Source organism: Buteo buteo, chromosome 2 (genome assembly GCF_964188355.1).
Source record: "Buteo buteo chromosome 2, bButBut1.hap1.1, whole genome shotgun sequence".
NCBI classification, from domain to species: domain Eukaryota; kingdom Metazoa; phylum Chordata; class Aves; order Accipitriformes; family Accipitridae; genus Buteo; species Buteo buteo.
Genome location: NC_134172.1, coordinates 38502213 through 38520864, shown reverse-complemented (window position 1 = coordinate 38520864; position 18652 = coordinate 38502213). Strand labels below are relative to the sequence as shown.

At 34.6% G+C, this 18652-nt stretch overlaps 1 protein-coding gene across 6 annotated transcripts in view; it reads right to left on the bottom strand.

The window, feature by feature from the left end:
- Positions 1–18652, bottom strand: part of TAX1BP1 (Tax1 binding protein 1) — a 62862-nt gene that overhangs the window by 32228 nt on the left and 11982 nt on the right. For all 6 annotated transcript variants that reach the window (XM_075051391.1, XM_075051430.1, XM_075051420.1 and 3 more), the window contains 3 exons: positions 12760–12862; positions 9191–9378; positions 7373–7531 (listed from right to left, as the gene is read on the bottom strand). In XM_075051391.1, the coding sequence (XP_074907492.1) occupies positions 7373–7531; positions 9191–9378; positions 12760–12862 (450 nt within the window). The remainder of the gene's footprint in view (positions 1–7372; positions 7532–9190; positions 9379–12759; positions 12863–18652) is intronic.

The following is an 18652-nucleotide window of genomic DNA, read 5'->3' as shown; positions in this document are numbered from 1 at the left end:
TGCAATCTTTATTTTACTTTTTACAGAATGCATACATTGTAATGAAAAAGAAGAATGAAAGGTTAAAAAATTAGCTATGCAACTCAGAAACCAAAGAAGTCAATTCACCAAATACAAGGCAATTTATTTAAAACAAAACAAGAAAAAAAAAAAAGCAGTAGCACCTTTCAGCTGGATTGATTTATCTGGATGTAATTTGATGTCAGGGGAACCATTATGCTTCATACCCTGTAGAGAATTTAGGCGATCTAGATGAATTATCTGCAGGAACCTTTTGTTTATCCCATTTACATCATAGCAGCTCCAACAGAACCGTGTAAAACACTTGCCTAACATCATTATCTTTTTAAAGGACCTCAGAGAAGAAATGATGAGCACAACATAGCACCATTGCAGACACTGCAAAAATCTGAGTGTGCTCATAACACAGGGCCTGAATGTACTGAAAGGAAACCTCAAGTTGTAATTTTTCTTTCTAAATAAAACTTAAGCATTCAGTAATGTAAAACAGTAAATCAATTCCAAATAAACTCAATGATATTAAGCTTTATGTTTGTAACTATGATTGGCAATAGAAATACTGCTCTAAAAAACACTGAAGTCTCTCTATTCCAAAACCTAAGATATTGCAGTGGTAATTCAATTGTGTTAATCTCTTCAACTAACATTGTTAAGCAGATCAAAAAATATCGAAGTAACATCAGTCACCCAATTACTGTCACAAAGACTACAGATGTGCAAGTTTTTTGCAGGAGGAAGCTGAAGTATTTATATACCCTACAGTTTTGCAGCATGCATTTACATTTCAAAATGTTAATTTCTTAAAACATGTTATAATTTCACTATAAGCTAAGACTTTTGCAAAGGGTCACTCTCATGAATACATAACTTGAAGTACAGAATATCTCAAATGAATCTGTTCAATCATCCAGTGAAATAAATTTCAATTAACCAGTTCAAGAAAGATTCATAGACAGAACAGTCACTAAACCAATAAAACAGGGTCTTCTCTTCATAGGATGTTTACAGCACCCAAGGGTGCTATAACTGCTGGTGCCAATCTGAGCAATTTTGAGTGTTTAATTTGTATATATAAATTTGTAGATATAAATTATTTTATATAACTATATAAAATTACTCCATTATTTAGATGGAGTTTGGGGGGGGGGGGGGGTTGTGGTTTTGCTTTTTGGGTTAGGGGGTTTTTTTTTGGTTGTTGTTTGGGTTTTTGCTTTTTGGGTGGCTTTTTATTTTGCGGTTTGTTTGGGTTTTTTAAAAAAAAAAAAAAACAATGCATCTCCCTGATCACCAAATTTTCACACATGCAGCATACATAAACAATATCAACATAGCTTGATTTAAAGAGGCACTGAAAAAACACTGGATTCACTTACTTTTATGCATGCAGTCTGAACTGAGCACTTGTACTGCTGACATACCACACTGCACAACAGCATTTTGTCACTATCTAACCAGAGAAACTCTCCCTATAAAATGGCATCAAAAGCCAGCTTAAATGAATCCCTGATATTTGAATAAAATTCTCCAATGAATAAAGCTACTGTGCAGGTAGAACCTCTCAGTAGAATGTGGATTCAGATGGATGTCCTATTAAAACTCCCCATCAGATACATGAATTAGCCCACTTCTTAAAAGTTAAATGAACCAAACTTTCAAAAAGCATGAAAGAACAAGTTTATCAAGTCAATAAATTAAATTCTGCCTCAATTTATGCCAATGTCGTAACAGAAACACTATTCAGATGTTCACAGGATCAAAGAATGAGTTGTTAATCTGCAAATCTGTTGCTTCTGACTCAAGTTAAACATCTATGGAAACTACTGCCACAGGAGTAAGACTTGTCACCACTCTAACGTTAAAGAAATCAGTTCAGAAATACTCTTTTCCCACTAGAGGGAGACAAATGATTGCAAAAGCTTCATTTGCAAGGTCTGCTCTCTACAGAAACTACAAAACCTGTCTTCACAAAATTGAATGGTGGCAGTGTCAGAAGAGCAACCAATGAAAGCTTGACACAATGACTGCTGCATGTTTCTCTTGTTCAGCACAGTAATATTAAATCCTAAAACAGTAGGTAAATACACTGCTGCCGGCAAGCTTACACACAGTTTAAGTACACACAAAACTGGGACTACAAAGACCAAAAAGCATGCATTCTTTTTATTTACACAGGTATATATTTTTATATTCATAATGCGTAAGATATAGACTAGAAAAAACTAGATATAAACACTCAGGTTTTGATTCAATGTTCTTCAATGTTTCAAAAAATACAATATATTCATATAAAAGCAGCTAATGGGACTCAACATACATGAGTATATACCACTGAACAAGTTTGCAGTAGGAAACCAAAGGAACAGTTGAAACGTGAGAGCAACCTGAAACAGTTCTGGTGACTATGTATCATGTGTCATCTTCTAAAGTAAAATAATCATAGCGAGTAATTACATCATTAATTTAACAGTGTTATATTAGTAGAGTTGCAAGCTGTATATACAATACTAAATAAAAGTATGTTATCGGGGAACATCATCCTAGTAAAAACTAATTAACTCTGAAACACTAACAGAAGGTTAAAAGGAAAAGATTTGGCATTTCTGAAACATTTCCAATAACTTCACATTTACTCTGAATTCCCACACAGAGTAGTAACAGATTAAATTAAACCTTCAGACTCTATAAGAGCTAATTTAATGTCATCTGGGGGAAAAAAAAAGTCTAGGAATGGTTTAACTGGCATGAAAAATGCTGCAAAGGAATACTATGTTTTCCTGTAACTGAAAATACAGCCCTTTTCAGAAGACTAAAAAGAGTGTACATATTGAGGGACAGGAGAAGAAAGGAGAGAACAGGAAAGAATCACTTATCCCCTCCCTAAACTGACCTTGTCAGAACAACTATATACTGTGTTATGCAGCCATTGCATAAGAGAAGAGAAAAAGATCAACCCAAAAGAAGTAAAGAATTGATTTGTCCAAGTTCTACAATATCTTAAGCTTTGGCAGGGCAGGATAGTTCATACAACTTAATGGTAATAATCATAACATATGAAATGTGCACTAAAGAACAGTGGGGCTGGAGAGCTTGTTCCCTCTGAGTGCAAACACCGACTAGCACAGAACTGCGTGTCTTGCAAATACTCTTTCTGTGATGGCAGCGATGACAACCCGAGAGAACTGTCTGCAGAACCATTAATGTGTTGAATACAAACTAAAAATACAGGTATTTTTACTCAAATGTGATAAAATAAAAAAAAAAAAAAAAAACCCACAAACCCAAACCTTAAAAAAATAGAAGCCTTTGGAGTCAAGCAGTGACTTAGAGCACTGTAACATGCATCAGAAGCTATGTTTCAACAACTCTAATAGCACATTATCACTTTATGTCTTGAATCCATTTGTTCCTCCTATCTTTGGTAGGAAATGAGATGGTTACCTCATAAGAAGGCAACAAATAACTCTGTATCTCCAAAGACTATGGGCACTGTTAGGAAACTGAAATCTGTAGTTTGTTGTGGCCATTACAGTCTGAAGTGCTACAAAGACAGGAACTCACCTGTTTTTAAAACTCAAGAAATGGGAATCTTTTCACCACTTAAAAACATGCATAGAGCCCAATATTCAAACTTTGTGGAACACTGATTGTATTACACCTGAAGAGATTGTTTAGTATGCTATGTTCTTAAAAGATTGATCTACTTTTAGCTTGTTTCTTCCTAATATGTTCGCCAAAGAGCCTCTAAAAGACTGCTTACAAAGCATCCCAACTAGACAAAATGCAGACAGGAAGACAATAGTTCCACTGCCCTGAATTCTATGAGAGTAACTAGGTGGGGAAGAGAGATCAAATAATCAAGAGTGGAAGGAAAACACTAATTGGGATATAGTTGTGACACCATCTGTCAACAACTATCCTGTCTATGTTAAGAAATCAGTATTTCTACAGACATTTCTCAATGATCCAAACTACTCCTGAGCTATTTGTGCAAAGACCTGAAAAATCAATACCAAAAAGAGGAAAGTAGGCATACAAATAAACATGAATAAAAAGGCGATAAAAGAACTGTGTTTTAACAAAACATTCTCATACTATGAACTCAGAGCTTTTCCATCATTAGTCTACCTTCTATTTGTTACACTGTATCACAGTAAGGTAACTTACGTACTATGACCCCTAACATCCACATTCTGTTCAATTCAATTATAAAAATGTAAGGTAGCTTAATAATGTATTTGATCACAAGACAAAGACACAAGCTTAGATACTTATATTATGTGCTCTGAAGAAACTGAGTAAGATTTTTAGGAAAAGGGCAGACTGACAAGTATTTTGGCTAAAGGTTTTTGTAACTCCAGGACCCCCTTATCACAATACAAATGGTAATAAACAAATAGTAGTTGCCAATACATTAGCAGCATAAAGAGCTCTGCAATCAATTAGAATCAAATGTATGTTTCTGTACAGACGTATCCACTTCTTTTGCTCATGCAAATTGCTGCTTGTTAAATACAGTACTTTGTACTACTGTGGTTTTCTAGAGGGCTCTTCAGACAAGCAGAAGCATTACCTGTGCACTTCTTGATGGAAGTACTTGCAAAAAGGAAAAAAAATTAGTAAGTTCTTAGGAGACTGTAGATGGGTTAAATGTGCCTTAGCTTCAATAGAAATAAAGATTTCTATTACTTATAGCTTCTTCAAACTACAAAGTTAATGATATGTAGTGTTTACAATCATTATATTTTCTTATATGGGCTATTTTGCTTTATTAATTTTCTTTAGCCTAATATGCTCTAAAGTATACTGTAAGAATTTTTTAACAGACCTCCAAATAGTTAAACCTTTACTTAAGTTAAACATTTTAAGAAATACAAATTTTAAATTCATCAACTCCACTTTTTATCTATTTATGTATCAAAAGTTTAGAGCATAACTAAAAATCCAGCTGTACATGACAAAAGAGCACTAGGAATAAAAGAAGAAAATAAAAACCCATGGAATTACTTAGTTAAGGGTAACCATTCTGTAACTTAAAGGCAAAAAAACCCAGCAAGCCAAGCCAAAACAACCTAGCTCATACTAAGTACAGCAGAACATTCTGCCATTACATAAAATACAAATACATTTTGATTACTTAGCATTTCAAGGTTATCCCTCGTAGTCTTACAGAAAAAAACATCAAAGTGAATGCATTGTTTAGGTTATTGCCAATAATAATTATTTACATCATATGAAGCTGACTAGATTAGCTGAGGGATTGGGGGGGGGGTTTGGAGGGTTTGTTTTGGTGGTTTTTGGAGGGGGTGTTGTTTTGTTTAGGGTTTTTGAGGGGGTTTGGTTTTGTTTGTTTTTAAACAAACTACAAGGAAAATAAAACCTAAGTACTGTAATCCAACTGAGTGCTGCGTAACTGCTGCTTGGGAATCTTTAAATCAATCCATTAACACACTATACATGTTGCCAGCAAAGATAAATCATATAATCCCTTGAATCACTGCTGTATTTCATGTATTGGGGTAGGGGGGCAAGGAGAGCAAGAAGGGAAATCATCTTTAAGACTGGAAAGTTTAGAGAGAAAGCCACATATAAAGTATTGTTTATTAAACTTTCCAATGATGAAAAAGTTAACTTATTGCATCTAATTTAGTAGATGCTTGTTTAATTTTCAAAAGTAACACTCAATTTATATTCTGCTTATGAATATAAACAAATGAAAGGTTTTTCAACTCAGCAGATTTGTTTCTTTTTGTAAAAAAAGTGAAAAACAGAATAGAACATAAAATATGTAAAACAAGACAGTGTCAGAGACTTAAGAGACAAAAAATAACTGCATGAGTTAGAAAACTAGTATTCTAGACAGGTGAAGAGCTGCATCAGCCTCAGATTAGATGTCTACTTATAGCTCAGCTAAATACAAGTGAGAAGTTCTTCACACTGCATCATCACTTCAACAAAATACAAGGCCAAAAAAAAATAAATCCTGAAATTAAATTCTAATTGCTAAGTTCTAGTATTTTAAAGTCAAAACTATTTTTTATTATAGAAATTCACAGTAAAATGCGAGAAAGTATCAAGACATTTTTGTTCCTATACAGTCTAACTGTACCCTTGCTGGACAGCCATAAAAATACAATATGACAAATTGTTCTAATACAGCATTGTAAAGCTAATGTGGATTAAAACTGACAGTTTACTTTCAAACTTTTTTTTAAGTGATACCCTCAAGTACCAATGAAGGGTATCTATGTAGCTCATTCAGATTTATCGACCAAGCTTATGATTCTGCAAATCTATGAAATGCATACTTTTAAGTATTTAATTCTCATCTCATCGATTTAAGCTAGTTCTCCCATGTACCTGAAATTAAAATCATTCTTTTCTAGGAAAAATTTTCTCTAACCAAGATCTTATCCTTTCTTTTTTCCTTACCCAACACTCTAGTACATTTCACTATGACTGTTCAAAAGTAAACTACAAAGTTTCAACAGTTTCAAATTCCCATTAAAGGTGTATCACACAGAACTGTTGACATATACATACTAGTAATAAGAAATAGCCTATTAACTGCTGTCCACAGCTGAATTATATAGGCTTCATTACTTCAAATTTGTCCATGTCACCACCTCCCTCCCACATGTTTTTAATCTTCTCCTAAAAGTTGTTTTTTAAAAAGCAGCAGCTTAAAAATAGATTAGGTCCAACTTTTTTGTGCCTTTTTTATAATATTAGATTTCCTCCTTACCATATGTAGAATTCCAAATTAAGCTTGCTTTGGTTTAAGCTAGATTTATATTTTCACTATCAATTAACACTCTAAATTGATTTTTAGGTTTGTGCTTCTTTTCCCTTTGAAAATCTTCAGACCTTTCTGAAGCCTTCTGAAGAAGTGACTACTTACTTTTTACTCTTTGTATGCCCTGGCAGTAGTATTCTCTGCTAAGTCTTGATCTTTGCTTTTAATAGCAAAATTTTTTACCATTTTCGATACCCTATGTTCTATGTAGTTATTCCTTAATAGGAGTTTTTTAACTCCATTTTAAGTTAATGTAAGCCAACTTTAAACTATCAACTACTTTCCACTACGAATTCCACAGTTAAATGTCAAACATCTGGTAACAGTTGTCATCGATTATCTTACCAAGCCTGGTACCAAAAGCCTTAAATATTTTAACCATTTTACGACATAAAAGGAATAGTGGCAGAAGGTTAATAGGAACTGACCTATTCCAGTGTAAATGTCTATCTAACTGCTGAGGAGTTTTGATAGCTGATTTTCACACAGTTTAACTGGTTCTTGAAAAAGGAGAATTACAGACATTATGAGTCAGCTTTAATCAGTTAAACAACTAACCTTTTGCTCTGTTTGCAGTTGGTCACATCTCTGCTTTTCATGGTTAAGTTCTTTTTCCAGTCTTTCAACCTGATCTCTGAGTTGTGCCGTTTCCTTTTCCAGAACAGAAGTTACCTTTAACAGCTCTTCTTTTTCTTTTACTATTTTTTCAATTCTAAACTGTAAAAACAAAAACATTCAGTTTTGGTAATTCTTCTCCCCTTCATTCCTATCAAATAAGTGGTAACAAATTAGTCCAGTGTTTGAACGGAAGCACAAATGTGTCCCCTCTGGCTGTTATTTTACAGTTTTCCCTTTACTCCCAAATTTCTGAAGTTTCACTGCTTTAACTGAGTAGTGCTACATTACCATTAGACAGCACACTTTGCAGTGTCTTGATCTACATTCAAGTTTTCCCTCCTTAAGTGAAGCGCCTTTACTGTTCCCAAGTGACAGCAACTATGGAGGAGCTAATTATGACGACAACAGCTTGGTGAAAAAATGGCTGCTGAGTGTAGACACACACGCACACTCTAAAGCAATGTTTGAGGAATTTCACCAAAAAAATGAACACACACACACACACATAGCCAAAAGTAAGGACTGGCCCATGAATTGCAGCCTTTCAGTACTTAAAGGGGGCTTACAAGAAAGATGGGGACAGACTTTAGTAGGGCCTGTAGTGACAGGACAGAGGGTAATGGTTTTAAACTAAAAAAGGATAGATTCAGAGTAGATATAAGGAATAAATATTTTATGATGATGGTGGTGGAAGACTGGAACAGGTTGCCCAGAGATGTGGTAGATGCTCCATCCCTGAAAACATTCAGGGTCAGGCTGGACAGGGCTCGGAGCAATCTGATCTAGTTGAAGATGTCCCTGCTCACTGCAGGGGGGTTGGACTAGATGACCTTTAAAGGTCCCTTCCAACCCCAAACATTCTATGATTCTATGAACAAAGATAATCAAAAACACTTGAAATTTTTTTTCTTTAATTTTAGCACTATGAGTACATATCTGAAAAGCAAAAATATCCCAGATGTATCTCCGTACTAAGTCTCTTATCCCTAAATTTTGAGATCTGTAAATCAAATATATGCATGTACGTGCCTAGATGCAACTGAGAAAAGGATAAAATGTTTGATGGCAAGATAAGGAAACTGTAGCGAGCAGTTTTCTAACATGCAACTCATACAATCAGATTGGTTTGGTTTTGGTTTTTGTTGGGTTTGGTTTGGGTTTTTTGTTATTTGTTGTTTGGTTGGGTTTAAGTAGTTCTCAGCCTACAAAATATCAACAAGCAAATGGAAACATCTTGACTCTGGATGTAAGCATAGAAGTCTAACCACATCCATCTAACAAAGAACATGACACACATAACACTGCTTTAAACAGAACAAGAGCTATTCTAATATATTTGGGCACCTGCCATTATTCAGCTTAGTTTCCAGGGCCCTTCACTTGCGCACAAATAAAAGTATACTAATTCTGTAATTTTTTTTACTTACAACAAGCACCACTTCACACAAAGGGTATCTTCCCCCCTCTAGTTAGTTGGAGAGTACAACTGTGAGAGATGGACAACTACTCTCTTACGGCTTCCCAGTCTATGCCTAGTGCTATACCATGCCTGTGACCAGTTTAAAATCTTTACTCATTTAATCTGCAGATGTTCTGAACTCCAATCAAATACTGGAGAACAAGCCAGAAATGTATACATTACACATACATATGTAGGCTTCTTCCTCCTGGTTTGTTCTTCAATACCTGTGAATGTATGTATGTATATATAAAAAAAATAAATAAGAAGATAACATTTTAAGAATTGTTGAATCAAACCTCCAGAAGTCCAGCTTTTGTGGTCACCACTAACATATCAGAGTTTCCTTCATCTTCCATGGTGAGCAATTCTTCAACAGGGGAAGAGGTACGAAACTGGAAAGGTGTGCTTGCTCCACGGATTTCTCCTTTATGAGTCACATAACAGAACTGGTAAAATTCTCCATCATCATTTGGTAGATAATATCCTATCAAAATAAATTCATATTTGAAGAAACATTCTACACAAACATACAAGTCTCCATCTGGAAATAGATTATCAGATCACGTTTGACTTAGGAATTTTATGCTCATTACCTTAGTAAGGCACAGATAAATCATCAAAACAGCAGAAAGCAAAACTCATTCTATTTAGTAACTTTCATCCCCCAACAATTTCTTCTAGCTTTTAAAACAAACACCAAAACAGTAGCAGGTAATAGGTGCTGTATGTACACATCACCTTACATACATTAGGTAATAGCTGCTGTTTATATATTTATGAAACAGAATCATTAGCAATCAGATGCCCTGAAGCTGGATCAGGGCCACATTACTATGTAACTGTTGTACAATCACAGAACAAAGAGTAAGCGATTTTTTGGCCTTGGAATATCTATACAACCAAAGACAACAAAGAATAACATGCAATGACAAGACATCTGCAGTTTTACCGGGTTCAATTCTTTGCATGTTTTTTGTGCACCAACCACAATTTACTTTTGCTATTTTTAAATGCCAAAGCACAGGAACACTGAACGGATGATACAAGTGCTGGGGGGTGGGGGGGGAGCTGGGGGCAGGAGAGTTTAACAAAGAGCTTATTTTTTTAAAATGAAAAAAAAATTATGTTCTAGACTTTGCAAGGTAAGAATAAGTCATCTTTCTTGTAGCTATGTAATACTGCATGCTGCTAACGTATCATTTCAGAAGAATTTCTGCGTGACTATTCACCTGAACTGTTGCCCACTAAAGCTTTAACATCAAGCCTCTCACATCGCCTAGATTCACATGGTAATATTTGTGGATGTTAAACAATCATTTCCAGAACTAATGAGATTTTTACCTTTATTAGTAAATGCAGGAAACCACACCTTACCCAGTTTAACGGTAAGAAAACCAACTGGTTTTATTCAGAACACTTAATTATCAGATACCCTAGCCAGCTTGAGTATGATACTAGCATACTAAGTCCTCACCCACTGTTCAATCCAGCAGGTGATGTCACCCATTTCTGTTCATAGTTCACCACAATTCAACCTGCTCCCTTTCTAACTTTATGATTAATTTCTATTAATCAACTTTTATTCCAGATTCCTGGAAGACTATTCCCAGCACTCTTAGCTACTTGTCTTACAAATCACAAAACCTCAGGATTCTGTGCTTTTGGACCTGACTACACTTTCCTATATAGCGCTGCAGTTCCGTTTACATGATTCAATGCTTAAATAAGGTGACACTATGCAGAAACAAATTCAGAACAATCTACTTTGCAGCTCCAGCAAGTTTTAATATTGGTTCAAAGTGATTTTAAAACTAGTTAACGTCTTCTTTCTTGTATCTAACATGTACTGGAGAGAACAGATTCCTGATTATTTTCTTCCAGTACACCTACTTGATAATTTAAAAAAAAGGAAATAAATATTTAAAGCATGCTGCACAACATCTACTATTTATCTCAGTTAATTAAGCTCCTGTAAGCTCTAATGATCTCATCTCAGCAGCACTAAAATATCTTGCCAAATGGGAGACTATCTGAATAGAGATTAAATCTGGCAGCTCTGTAAAAGTAGAGGACTGTCAGCACGGAATGTAACAGATGGGACAGTTACCTGGTCTCTTCATGTGTGGCAAAATTTCTAAGTACAAAGGACTAATAATGGCATGTAGAGTCCTAGGTTTCTAGGTCACTTTCAGTTTCAGTCCAACCCAATTTCATTCATTCAATGAATTCTGGTAACCGTAAAAGAAACTAATGACTTACTTCCAGTTCCTACAGAGCACACGTACTTTTCAAAGATTTCAAGGTTTTAAAAGTGTCAGATCACGTGGATATGATCATCAAACGCATCAGAAAAAATGACTTGGCGTAAGAGAAAGAACAGTGAACTCATCCAAGCTATCACTATTTGCAGCTACTATTTGCAGCTTTAACAAGACAACAAGCTAATGCATTAGTCATTTCAGGACTTCAATTATTATTTTTTTCTATGTATTTTAAGCAATAAATACACACACACACAAAGACTAAAACCAACTCTGGGAAGCAAAAAAAGAATATAAGATGGTACGTAAAATTCTGCTAGTCAGCAGAAAAGCATTAAACAAGTGTAATGGAGGTGCTCTTTTTACATGCAGCTTTGAATGTGTGTAGATTTTTGACATTCATAATGTCCTGTGGCAAGAAGTTCTGCATATCGACTGTGTTATACAAGTATCATTTCTATCATCGTTTTGAACCTGTCACTTGGTAGCTTACATCAATGGCTCCTACTTCTTTAAATATGAACAATGGATAATCCACTCATGCCATGGGTAGCTGATTTTAGAGACATCAGTCGCTTCCCATTATTTCCCTTTCCCAGGCTGAAAAACCTGGCAGAATGGAGTTCTGAAGGTCACCTAGTCCAATTTCCCACTCAAGAGACTGTTGTCAGCACCAGTTTGAGACTACCATGGCTGTGTCTAAGCAACTGTGTGGAATTCCCATCCTTCCAAACCAGGGATACCTGTTCCAAGCACTGTACTACTCCCTCTTGGTAAATAAGTAGTTCCTAATGGCAGACATAAACCTCACAGGCCACAATCCATGGCCACTGTCCCTTTTTATATTTAATAAGAAGAGTGTGGCTCTCCTCTTCGTAACTCCACGCCTTTATACAGAAGCTATTTCTTAACTTTCACCTTCCGTGTTGCGCTTTGTTCATTTGTTCTACTAGATCTTTTCTGAGATTGCAAAGGGGAGGGAGAGTATCTGATCTCTACCCAGTGTTGAAAATGCAGTTATACTATAGATTTGTACAGTGGTGCAACATTTTGTTATTTATTCTTTTCTTAAAAACTACAGCCATTTTCACCAATTCCTCACTGTCAAAAGGTCCTCTGCAACCGTTCGATTACTCTGAACCTTTACCAAACCATCACCTACATTATTTATTCTTTGAAAAGAATCACTTTACATTGAGAATGATGTTTCAAGTCCAGAGACTAAAGACAATGTAAACACACAATGCATTAAGATGCCAAGGTTAAAAAACCTTGCTGATGATTAAACAGTCGCTTTCTGTATTTTAATAGTTTCCAGCACAGCTTCTCTCTCTATCAGTCATGAATATTGTCCATTACTATGTAAAAACATACTAAGTCACATGCTTCCCCTTAAAATTTCCTTGACATCTAAAATAAAACTGAACTTTACACAGTGAAGTGTGGAAAATTCTCCTCCAATTTATGTTTGTAAAAGTCTAGAACAGTTAATTTATTTGGTTCGGTTAAACCATGACAACAACCCTCAGCATTGTAACGAACAGATAAGCATTTAAAAAGCTGTGTAGGCTGGAAAATACAGGTAGATACTGCTTTACATTCACCTTGAAAAGTCAGCACACAGTTAACAGTTGATCCTTCCACATAATTTTCTGGCATAGGTGACCAAAGAAATGTGTAATAATCTCTTGCAGTACTCCAACCAACCTAAAATAAAATAAACCACAACAAAAAAAGAAAGAGAAAACATTAAGCAGAAGAATTTGTTATACATAGTTAAGGTATCATGGTCTGGCCTTTACAACATACTGTAATATACATATTTCTGCTTCAACATGCAATAAAAAGATACTTAACAATGTTTACAAATCAGGAATATTTTAACAAGCATGTCAAAGATTTAGCATGAATTTTATTAAGCTTGTTACTTAAGGCAATAAATGGGTCTAAGGCAATAAAAGGGTCTATATAAATTAAAACACCAGACAGTTTTCTCTATACGTTAAACTACTATTTGGTACTTTTTTTTTTTTATAAAGATACACATTACTACATTAAAAATTAAAAAAAAAAAAGATTAATTCTGAAATTTATAGTGAGATTTTCTTAGTGTAAATTCTGCCAATGCTATTTTGTATCCACAGTCCAGCAGGTTCATCAGAAAACAAAAACGAGGAAAGAAAAAATACCACTCTTCTACTGAAAAGGCCAAATTTGACAGGGATAAACTAGCACATTTTGGACAACTTCTGCAATATTAAAGACTAGCATTTTACTGGAATGCTAATTCTCCCATACATGCTATGTCTGCAAGGAAAAAAAAAAAAATTTGCATGAAAACCTAACTCAGCTAAGTTGGTACAGTCTTCCCACTAACTGCAACATCTGCTTTCAGACTTTTCATAAGAGCGCAGTTCTGTACAGTAAGAAATGTTATCCTCTGAAGAAACATATTCCAACAAGCTTGAAATACATGCATCTAAACCTGAAACCCTGTAAAGCGCTGTATATTAATAACAGTGTAACTGTAAAGGAGAAGAAATATATCCATGTTAATGCACTGACCAAAAAAAAACCCAAAAAAACCCCACCTTGCCAAAAGCTACGTGTAGTATGATTTATAAGTAATTGGGTATACTGTCTTGGAAGAGTTAAGAAGAGAAAAGGGGACAAATTGTTTACCAATTTTTATCAAGTAAGACAGTATGCTTCAAGAGGAAAGAAAAAAAAAAAAAAACACAAAAAAAAAACCCGATCACCAAAAACAGTGAAGCTACCAATCATGATTTCTATTACTTCAACAGACAAGACTTCTAAACTTCAAGTTCATACCAAATCCTCCTTTACAAAGGATACACTTCAATAGTGTATTTTAAAAGCATTAAGAACTGATTTTTTTTAAGTTGTCAGCATTAAAAAAAAAAAGAAAACGTTTAGATAAGCAAAGAGAACAGCAGAACTGAAAGTAATCAAATAGCAATTATACATGTATACAGGCATACATTTCATGTATGAAAATTAATTATTAGCATTAGTAAAAAAAAATAGATTATTCCACAGATGTCCATTATATTTCTTCACTTTGCCTTAAAAGGTGTGGCGAAAAGCTCATGTTTGGAAAAAAAGAACTGGTCCAAGATGATCAGGCCTTCTTTATATTCTTAAAAAACAAGGATGAACAGCACCAAAACCAGATGAAATTTTGATTTTGCTAACTACAGTCACTTCTTTAAGGCAACATTCATTAGAGAAAAGCAGTGCAGACTCTTGACGCACCCACCACAACGGAATCACCTACTACATCTTAAGCCTATTCTTAGCCAAAATTTTGAATATTTCTATGATATCTCATATCAAAGAGCTTTTAAAGATGTCAGTGAAATGACATTTCCTCAGAGTGTCACTCCCACGCTGTTAAATATCTGAGAAATAACAAGTAAAGCTCTTCCAGTAACTTGAAGGGGGAGTAAAAGCAATTTTTTCTTGACAAAAGTTCACAGGAAAAATGTTTTGCAAATTTTCACATTAGCCATGTCTTCATATCCAACTCGGATGTTAATACCCCTTTTTTTGCTGAACCTGCTTATACCTCAGAAAAGGGAAGCATATACCAGTACTTGTTGCCCTAAATAAAGAAAGAAGATAAGTTTTTAAATGTAGTTCCCAATGAGTGACAAGTCCCCATCTTGCTCTATCTAATTTCAGAAGGGAAACTGAATTATTACATCCAGACCAAATACTGTACAGAATTGAAGTAATCTTTTCATCCTACTGGTTAAAAAAAACCCAAACATACACACTCTGATTCTGATCCTATTTTCCAAGTAAAATAACATCCTTCTTTCTGATAATTAACACTTCGGAAAATGTAGAGAGAAGGAGCAAAATCCAGTGAATATAAAAACAAAAATGCTCCCACCAGGAGATCAACTCAACTTCTGATTCAGTTTGTCTCTGGGATTGTAGCATTTTTATTGTTTTTTAGATACCACATGTTGATTTGCAAATTTAATAATCTATTCTGAAACCAAAAGTTATTTTTATGAATACTTTACCTGTAACAGTAATCTACTCAAGGAATATTTTTAAGGTCATTTAAACCTTTAGTCATACCGATAGAAACAAAAAAAGTAACTGTGTAGACAACAAATAACTCTCCTGGCCTGTTTCTCAGAAGGTGCCATATTTTCAAGTGTGACTAATCTATGGGCTACTAGTAAAGCGTACACATGACAAGCTAGTGGGCAATACCCCGGGAAGTTTACCCCACATGTATTTTCTCCAGCGATTCCCCCTATTTCTTGTCACCCATCATCTGCTTCCTCTGCCAAAGCTCTCGATCTTACACACTTATGATCCTGAGAATCCACTTATTTCTTAATGGGGTATACACAAGTTATCAGTGGGTGTGGGCTACCCAACAGATCTTTTCACTGCACAGGATTTCAGAAGATGAGGGTCTTTCTTCCCTGCTACAGGTTGCAGACGTCAAAAAGTGACAACGCAGAGAAGGAAATATGAACAAATATCTACTTCCTCGCAGTTGCACGCATTTAAGAAGGGGAAGTTTGTGTATTCTGCAGCAAAGCAAGTTAACATAGTAAAATTATTCATCGCCTTTCCTACTTAATAATTATCATTAACTTCCATAGGATTATTTCTTAGATGACAGAAACAAGAAGCAAAACCAAAGCAATGATATGCTGAGAAGAAAATAAATACAAAATTAAGTAATGGATGTTTTAGGTCCAGGATCTAGATCGTAAAAAAAAAAAATAAACAACAAAAAAAACCACCAACACCCCACACCACAAAACCCCAAACTATCAACAGGTTTTTTTATTTTAGTATTTTGTATCTTTCAACAATATTCTCTTTAATAAGCCTAGTATGAAGTGCACAGTAGTTCAGAAATACAAAATACTCTTACACAGTCATAGCCTTCTCTATGGCAACAGATAATGCTATCACAGATACAACACTATAAACATACATTGAATGGCTCAGCAATGACCTAAATGCGACCTTTGACAAATATATTTCTTTCAGCTCAGAAGGAAAACCAATAGTTGCCTAAAAATAGGGTTAAAACTATATAAAGAAATTTTAAGATTGCTCAAGGGAAAGGAAATAAAAGTTGAGATAAACTAAAAGTAGTGGTAAAAGCTACAGAGGAAATCAACGAAGAGTGAAAATGATGAAGAGGAAGATGGAAATACTTGTCACAAAACCCACAGTGATTTTATGCGAAAACCGAAACACTGTACCTCTGGAAGCAAAATTAACAGCATCATCATCAGGCATATTGGCGTGGGAAAATATTTTCATGTTCCTATATTCATTTTAATGAAAGAAATCAGAGAATTCTCTGACTGCTGATCAAAGCAACAAAACTTGCTATAATTAATATAGACTTATCTTCCAGGTTAGTCTCCAGAGAGGGATAAGAGTCCAGATCCCCCACAAGAACCCATTTATTGTGAAGGGCTTATCTGGACTACATTGACAGAATTAAAATTGCTATTTAAGGCAAATGTCCATGTAAGGTGGTTTTGTTGTCTTTTTTTGTTGTTTCTTTGTTGTGTTTTGGGTTTTGGTTTTGGGGTTTTTTTTTTAATTAAGACCATTACAGCAACTGGCCCATACAATTCTGCTTGGGACATACTGAAAAAAGGCAAGTTGAAGCTTTTCTCATAAACATAAGAATTTGTATCTTCCTGGTAATGGTGCAGGATTCAAAAAATTGGATGATTCAACAGGTAGGTGTTGTTAAATACAGTTAGCATAGGGTAAATAGTATCAATCAGTATTGTACACTGGAGAAAACATGAAAGAACATTTTAAAAAATAAATGTATTTACTTATTGCATACCCCTAGTTTCTTAAATGCCACTTTCTGTGAAAGCTATAGAATTCAGAGGTAGCAATAACTGAGCACAGACTAAAAAGAGTTCCCTAGCCAGCATATTCCTTAATTTCATACTTTGAAAACTCAAAGGTAAGTTTTGTGAAACTAAAAGCAGATAAATTAATCCTAATCTTTCATTTTCAGAAATATTTTCTTCATAGAATAATGTTCAAGTAGCAGAGAAAGGATATCCTGCCACCTCGCAAAACCTTTTGCAGCTGATGGTCCAATTCTTGGGGTGAGGGGGCTCCTTTGACCCCACTGCACTTGCTCTGCAACAGCAGGAACACAAGAATCTACTCTGTGGAAAAAAATCCAATCCTAATCTACTTTGATTATTCACATCTCCAAGCTTATCTATGCAGGAGTCTCCAGGAAAATCCCAGAACAGTAACAGAGTAGAAGAAAAATTTCACACGCAGACTTTAATTTCCAACTCTAACATAAGAAGAAGAAGCAGAGAAATTCTCCAATGTTTAGAAGCCCTCAGCATGAAAATAGAAGGAAGCAGGGCTGTTTGTGACCAGACTCTCTCTAATACTGTACTGGAACATGAACGCATGTTAAAAAGTAAATGCAGATGCTATTTAAATACTATTTAAATGCTCCATAGAACTTTTACCACAAATTTTTATCTATTAAGTCTTCCATTTTTCACATCATTCAAATTCTAGTTGTCTCAAAGTTTAAAACAAATGAACAAAACCCTAACAATTTTACACTAAAGTAGAAAATGGAAATAAGTGGTTAAGTATTTAATTTACTAGCATCTTGCAGTATTATTTCTATTCAAAAAAATAAGAAAATGAAAAAATAACACCAGCACAAAGCATCAGAAAACAAGGGCAGACAAAGTGCAAAGTAATTTACTGTTATCAGAGAAAAATCTTCAGGCCTGTAAGAACATGAGTTTGACCATTTCAACTGCCAAAACAGCTGATAAGACTAACAGTGAGCACCTGTATTCATGAAAACATTAAAAATAAACCAAACACACAAATGCTTGTAAGAAAGATTCACAAATTTCATTTCTGTATTTGACCTTCAGTAACAATGAAAAAAGTAGTCACTGAGAGAAATTATATCCATTATAAAAATATATTTAAAATCAAGTCTTCAATTACATTGTTTAATTATTTGTTTCCTTCATTTACAGACCAAGTTCTAAAAACTTATGATCTAACTACTCAAGCTGCAAGTGTATTTATTTACATTAAAAATTAGAACTTAAAAGCTGTTAAAAAACTGGAAATTAGGGAAAACATGTGGAAATCCACACTTAATTCCTGTTTAGGCCTCATGCGAAGTTACAGTCCAATTTTGCAATGAAGAATATATTCTAGTGTACTAAAATGCGAAACCAACATTAAAAAAGCCACACTTTCATTAGAATGCTAACTACAAAGGCATACAAAGAACCCAGATACAAATACTTTTATAACATACTTTTTCCTTTATAATTGACACTTTTAACTGAAAAAGCATTTGACTCAGAAGCACTAAAAAATTAGAGTAAGAGTCTCAAAATGAAAGCAACTCAAGTGAAACAGCATCTGGATCAAAACAGCTACAGACTTTGTTGCTGTACA